General features: G+C 61.8%; 2 protein-coding genes across 2 annotated transcripts in view; both read right to left on the bottom strand.

Annotated features, from left to right (window-relative positions):
* The window catches only part of VDAG_01974 (ribosomal RNA-processing protein), a gene marked incomplete at both ends in the record, with an annotated part of 4,150 nt that extends 2,959 nt beyond the window's left edge, over window positions 1–1,191 (bottom strand). Inside the window, 2 exons of the mRNA XM_009658003.1 lie at window positions 9–1,042; window positions 1,123–1,191. Of these exons, the coding sequence (XP_009656298.1) occupies window positions 9–1,042; window positions 1,123–1,191 (1,103 nt within the window). The remainder of the gene's footprint in view (window positions 1–8; window positions 1,043–1,122) is intronic.
* Window positions 1,192–1,692: 501 nt separating this feature from the next.
* VDAG_01973 (uncharacterized protein) lies at window positions 1,693–5,476 on the bottom strand (the record flags this gene model as incomplete). The annotated part of the gene is made up of 3 exons (XM_009658002.1): window positions 1,693–4,608; window positions 4,680–5,123; window positions 5,183–5,476. 3 exons carry the CDS (start codon window positions 5,474–5,476, stop codon window positions 1,693–1,695), a joined length of 3,654 nt encoding a protein of 1,217 aa, XP_009656297.1.
* Window positions 5,477–6,894: the final 1,418 nt, after the last annotated feature.

Genomic DNA, 6,894 nt, shown 5'->3' with positions numbered 1-6,894 from the left:
GCGGGGACGCAGTTGCGAGAAGGAGACGAGCACTCGGAGGCGAGATGCGGATGTTGTGGGAGGGGGACTCGAGGAAGGCGAGGACCATGGTGAACAGGTCGGGCAGGTTCTGGAAGGTGTCCTCGGGCTCGAGCTGGGCCGAGACGTCGTAGCCGCGCGACAGGATGGCGAGCCAGGGGGGGATGAGCTGGGTGTCGTTGGCGGCCGGGCGCAGCTCGGAGATGATCTCGATGAGGCGCGGCAGCTTGGAGGAGGCGGCGGCGTCGTCGGCGGCCATGCCGGCAAAGATCATCTCAAAAATGTCAAAGGTGGCGACGGTCATGTATTCGCCGCCGGTGCGGGCAATGGCGAGGAGCAGCTCGCAGAGGCTCTCAATCTTGTTGCTGGGCCAGCCGCCGCTCGCCGAGGCGATCGTCTTGACGAGCTGCAGGGCGTGGAGCAGGGCCGGGTCGTGCTGGGACTCGGCCGAGGTGGCCTTCTTCTGGGTCTTGCGGGCCTGGGCGGCCTTGGCGGCGAGGTCCTCGAGGGTGGCGAGGGCCGTGTGGGCGCACATGTCGGCGGCCGGGTGGTCGAGGGAGGGGCTCGGCGGCGGGTTGGTGAGGACCTTTTTGAGGGCGTCCTGGGCGCGCTTGCGGATCTTGGGCTTGGCGTCTTGGGCGAGGTTCAGCAGGCCGGCGACGGCACGGCGGGGGCCGATCTGGGTGACGCCGAGATCCCAGGCAGGGAGGTCCTGGGCCAGCAGCAGCGACTCGAGGCAGCCGATGGAGGCGCGCAGCAGCATGGCCTCGGCATCCTGGAGCAGCAGGATGGGGGCGAGCAGGGTGAGGATCTGGGTGAACTTGGCGCGCAGCAGAGGCTGCGGTGCGTAGGGGGTGACGACGTCGAGGAGGTAGACGACGGACGAGGTCGTCTCCGAGCTGATGCTGCCGCTCTCGATGGACTGGCTGAGGAGCCCCAGCAGGGCGGCGAAGTAGCCTGTGGGTGATGGGGGGGTGTTCTGTTCCTTGAGGGTCGCATCGACGGCTTGGAGGACGACGACTCTCTGTGTGGGCTGTTAGCAGATGTTGACCTGTTGGCGATGTTGACATTGTGGGGCGATGTTGGGCTCGAGGCCACACATACCCTCTGCTGGCTCTGCAGACCCGGCGAGCGGATCTTGTCGAGCTTGTCGTCGAGCGTCGGGGTAGCCATGGTGCTGGCCATGCTGGGTATGTATCGATGGATTTTCTTTTTATGTTGGGTCCAGCGTGTGCAGTCGACGAGGCGGCGTCTTGGACATGCGACGCAGGACTCGGGACTCGGGACTCGGGACGTTGGGCAGAGGGATGTTGGTTGTGGAGGGGAGTCTTGTCTCGTCTGGACCGGCTCGACTCGAGAATGGTAGAATGGGCGGACGTCGTCTCGGTGAGCGTCTCGATCCTGCTGCGTCTTGGGCCTGGGTCGTGCCTCCCAATTTTTTTCCTCTGAGAAAAATCCTTATCGCACCACCCCGCCCCGATAAGGGCCCATACAGTGTGTTTAGTCTCTGCACACTTCGCACTGTCCTCACCTCAACTCGTCCCCGGCTCCCTCATCATACAACAGGCATGCTTCATAGTGCGTATGCGTACATGGTACATCATTGCTCATGATAGTTCCTACCAATACAAACACCCTAGTCACTCCCTTCTCACCGCTCGCAAATTGCCCTCGCTACACCTCCGTCTCGACATCGGGCTTCCGGCCGTCGAGCGCCCCCAGCTTCTTCACCTTTCTCATGGCGAACAGCGCCTCGTTCTTAGCAAACTGCATGTTCCTCACCGGCCGCCACTGCATCAGGCCCCGGTGCTTGCGGTGCAGGTCGCGGCTGTGGTCCTTGTACTCCTTGTACGCGTCCAGCGGGCTGTTGCTCTTCGACGCCCGCTCGTGCAGCTGGCTGTCCGTCGTCCGCGTCGTGTCGCCCGACGGCCGCGTGCCCGCCGACGACGGCCGCGGGTCGCTCGCGCCCGACGTGACGCCGCCCTCGTGCGAGCCCCCTCTCGACAGCGTCTCGCCGTCCGAGATGCCGAGGTCGGGGTTGCTGTCGTCCGAGTCCGAGTCCGAGTTGCTAACGTCGTCGTGGTTCTCGTCATTGTTGAGGTCCACCTGGCTGCCGTCCATCATGTCCTTGGGGTCCGTCCCGAACGCCCCCGTCCAGTCCGTGCCGTCCTTCGCCAGCCACTTTTCCTTCTCCTTCTCGTCCGCCTGCGCGAGCACGTCGCGCCCGTGCGTCAGCGACTCGTCGTGCAGCTTCTGGATCGCCGGCGGCACCTCGCTGTGCACCTCCTCCTGCCGTACGCCCTCGGCGAAGCACGCCTCCCACGTCTCGATCGTCTCGCGCGAGTTGTTGTCCGACACAAACTTGATGTGGTCCCGGTCCGTGCCCGCCGAGAACCGGCCCCGGAATCGCAGCCGGCCCACCTCCTCCACCTTGAGCACCGGCACGTCCTTGAAGTTGTCCTGCGTGATAAAGTTCTGCGCGAGACGCGTGCCGTTGTCGCACTTCCAGATCGGCAGGTCAAAGTCGTGCTCCTCGAGGTCCACCAGCTCCTGCAGCCACAGCGATGCATACGCGTCGGGGTGCCGCTTGCCGGCCGGGTAGAACTCGAAAAAGATGGGCGACCGGTAGCGGTACCGCACCGGCAGCCGGATCTTGTCGTGCTTGTTCTCGCCGCTAATGTCCCAGTCCATGCCTTCGCCCTCCGTGTGCTTCGTGCACGCGTCGCGCTTGATCGACGCCGAGCTGCCACCGGTCCGGAGACGCACCTTGGTCTTGGACCGGCCGTAGCGCTCGGCCTTGATGTTGTTGCCCAGGAACTCAAACGTGCCAATGTCCCAGCCCATCTGGCTCGGCGGCAGCCTGAGCTCGCACGACCGGAACAGCAGCGAGATGCGGATCCGGCCGAAGCCGATGCCGCCGTCGAGAGGGTACCAGCGCGTGGCCTCGCTGCCCGTCTGGAGAATGTCCGACACCTTGAGCGGCACGACGCCAATGATGGGGTCGTGCTGCCTGTTGCGCGAGTCGCGGACGGCAACCGTGACGATGCAGGACTTCCAGTCGCGCACGAAGCGCTCGGTACCGGCGTTGAAGATGGGATGCGACGACACGACCTTGGTGCGTGTCTTGTACGCCAGCTCGTCGTTGATGAGAATGGTGCAGTACGAGCTCGGCAACTTCTTGCCCGACTCTTCCTTGACCTCGCCGGCCTCGGGACGCGCGGGCTCGAACTCGCGGCCCTTGCGGTTGCCCTGGGAGCCCGTAATGTTGGCGAGCTCGAGACCGACAATCTGGTGCACGACGATGCTGAGGATGCCCGAGGGCCACAGCGGGTCGGGGGGCGTGTGCACGACCGAGTCTTCCTCGGCCGTGTCGATGGCGCCCTTGTCGTCCTGCAGCTCCTTCTTGTCCTTGAGCTCCTTGGGCAGGTTGACGTCGCGGCCGTCAGTGCGGAGCGCCTTGCGAAACTGCGTCTTGCCAAAGTAGCCGACCTCCCATACGAGTTCGCCGGGCATCTCACTCTCGGCCTTGACGCCGCGCAGTTTCGAGACCTGCGGGAACATCTTGCCGGGGTGCTGGATGAGCTTCTGGATGCTGAGTTCGACCTTGCCGACGACATCGTCGGCCGAAGCGCGGTCGCTGTCCCAGAGCTCGACAGAGAGCTGCTCGTCGGCCTTGATGAGATCGGCCGTGACGAGAAGCCCACAGCTCTCCTCAAAGATGGGGTTGAGGTCGTCTTGAATGACACGCGTGCAGAACTGGGGCTTGCCAAACTTGCTCCAGGCAATGGTGATGTACGGGTCCGATCCGCCACCGTCGCTGCCACGTCTGTCCTGCTTGCTGAGGCCGGTGGCGCGGTGGATACGGACGAAGAGGACGCCGAGGGCCTGGGTCTCCTTTTTGATGTCGTCGCCCTGGATCATCTTGCTCATGTCAAGGGTCATGCTCTTGGGCGCGACGTACATGGACGCCGCAGCACCAATGGCCCAGTTGACAAAGTTGGAAATGATGGGGAGGTTCAGAATGTTGACGCCCTTTTCAATCATGGGCGTGCAGCCGGCTTGCACCTTGGGGATGCCCATGAGCGTGAACGTCAAGGTCTTGAGGAAAGGCGGCTCAGGTACGAGCTGGAGGCGGATTCGTGCCGTTGCCACGAGGCCCTGCAGCTCGACCCAGATGGGCAGCGGGATGCCGATAAGGCCACGGACACCGAGGTAGAAGACAAGCTGCATACCCATGTTGCGGGCCTTGGACGAGATGTCACCGCCGGACGGCTTCGCGTGATAGGCGATGGACGCCTCGAGGTTGTAGTAGGAGCCAGCCTGCTCCATGGCGGCGAGCTCGTTGGGGTCGGTGTTCTTCTCGGTCTGCTTGCGCGTCTCCTCCTTGACGTCCTTCATGTGGTCGTCGGGCAGGGCGCGCAGGCTGAGGATGCGAATGGGGTTCGATCCCTGAGAGATATCGGCAACACGAACATTCTCGACAATGCCGGGAATAGAGGCCACCATGACGTCCTCGAGCGTGTCGGCAACACCGGCGAACATTTCGGGGTTGATGAGACCCCACATGATGCCCAGGGCTGTGTTCATCCACTGCAGTTTGTCAGGATTGTCAGGACTGTCAGGTGAATACCAAAAGAAAGCAAGGGGCGCCCCCAACTCACCTCAACAGACTCAGGCACAAGGTTGACGGTGGCCGTCTCACCGCGCTCCTTCTCGCTCGACCACTCCACGTTGCGTCCCTGCTGAATGAGCTCGCGGCACCAGAGGTAGACACCGCTCGCAATGCAAACAGACAGGGGCATCAGCCCCCAGAGGCTGCCGCCGAAGAACTTGCCAATGAAGATGATGCCGAAGAAGATGGCGGCGCACATGACATTGGCGCGGGCCTCGAGGGCGTCGAACATGGGCTCATAGCTGACACTGGGAGTCTTGTAGAAGAGGACATTGGTCTTCTCGCTGTGAATCGGCACGTCGGAGGTGCTTCCCGGCTCGACGGGATCCGGCGGGGCCGTGATGTCCTGGGCACGACGGTACTCCTCGCCCGACTGGTCTGAGGAGGTCGCGACGGTGGCTTCTTTGCCGAGGTTTTCGTTGGGAATGGAAATCTGTTGCAAGTGTTACGATGACGTCAGAGGGTCTTGGGGTCGCGGCGGAGGAAACGCACCTTGGGGGTTTCAACGGCCTCTTTAAAGTCCGTCTTGGCGTCCTCGATCTCTACATCTTTCCCGGTGACGGGGTCGCGAACAGTCTTGGTCTTCTTGTTCTTATGTAGGCGGTGCTTCTTCTCGGGCACATGGTCCTGCGTCTCACCCTTCGCCTTGTTGTTCTTGAGCTCGGCATCAATGGCAGCATCGCGCTCAGCCTTTTCCTTGTCAAGCTGGGCGACAAACTCCTGGATGTTGGGGATCCTGTTCCGGCCGCTGTAGTGCTGGCCGCCAACAGGTGGTTCGTGTTCCATGGCGGCGATGTCAATGGCCTCGGCTCATTCATACGACACGACACGATCGAGGGGCCGGCAGATGGGGTGTCCAGAGGAGGAGAGAGAGAGAAGAGAAAAGCGGACGACACAGGTTGATAAACCTGGAAGGGGAATAGGATGTTAAAAGAAGAACAAATAAGTCGGCATACGAGAAGAGAAGAGGAGGAATAGGTCCGGGAGGGGGAGGGAAGGCTTAGTTGGGCGTATGCTCCTGCCTGTGTCTCTGCTCCTGCTTTGCTGCTACTCCTGCTTTGCTGCTGCTCCTGCTTTGCTGCTGCTCCTGTTTTTAGCGGTCGCTCATCTTGGTGCGTTTGCATCTCCCGTCTCGATGGGATCGATGATCAAGGCGTCTCCCCCCCCCGCCGCAGAACCAAGCAGTAGCTTGTTTTCGTTTTCCCGGATCCCAGTCCAGGATTGCCATCATTACACATGCGTTGGTGCGTTTGGCGGGCGGCGACAGTGCAGTAATGACGTCGTTGGCGAGCTCCCGTCCAACCTCACACTGCAGCTCCCTGGTGGGGTCGTGGTCTCGGCCCTAGCAGCCTCAATGTCCCCGGTACCAGGTCATGTCGGCCCTTGCGGCGTCGGCGCGCCCTGAAAGCAGCCCCCCTCCAAAGTCCTCTGCACAAGCCTGTCGCTCGACGCAAAAGGGGGAGTGCAAAAGGGGGGCGGGGAGTGTAGCAGCTGGCACGCGCTAGACCGGTCGGATTGACAGCGCTAGACGATGCTCCGTAGCGCCTCACCCAATCCCTGCCGTTGCCCGATTCCCAATCCTCCCTCCCTCTCGTCTTCCTCTCGTCTTCCTAGGTTCTTTTCAGCTGCTTTCCCTCCCCACACACCGCAGACATTGCCTTCCCGTTCCAAGGTAGTTAGGTACCAAGGTGCCACCTTTGCAGGTTACGCAGTGCGAGCTTTCCTGATCTGCGGCCGCGGGGCCTTGTTTCGTGGCTTGTGGGCTTGCGTAGGCGGCTGGTCGTCATGACCGCTTACGTGTGGCGCTCTCGAGCGACCAACGTCTGGCAACGTGGGTCAACACTGAGACTCGTTCAGGTTACGTCCTCCTCGGGTCAGTATCGGTTGCACAAGCTTTTGGAGCCATGCGGCCATGCATGTGTGATCACAATTTGCAGGTGATGGAGAGTCGTGAGCATGTTCGAGCCGGGCTTCCTTCTTGACCGACCACCGACCCGGGCTGACGCTTCAGACGCTGTCAGATTCAAGCAGCCTCGGAGCAACACGTCAGGTGCCCGTCGTGATCTGACCCATCATTTTTTCCCCTTCCTTTTCCCCTCTTGGCACAAAGTTCAATCCAATAATAAAGTCGGAGGCTAATGTGTTCATTCAAGCACTGGTCAGCGACGAGTGGTTCTCTCAAACAAGAGCCTTCCCACAAGACG

This window comes from Verticillium dahliae, genomic scaffold, assembly GCF_000150675.1.
Source record: "Verticillium dahliae VdLs.17 supercont1.3 genomic scaffold, whole genome shotgun sequence".
In the NCBI taxonomy this organism is placed as follows: domain Eukaryota; kingdom Fungi; phylum Ascomycota; class Sordariomycetes; order Glomerellales; family Plectosphaerellaceae; genus Verticillium; species Verticillium dahliae.
Note: the sequence above shows the minus strand (reverse complement) of the source record. Positions and strands in the feature narration are given on the sequence as shown.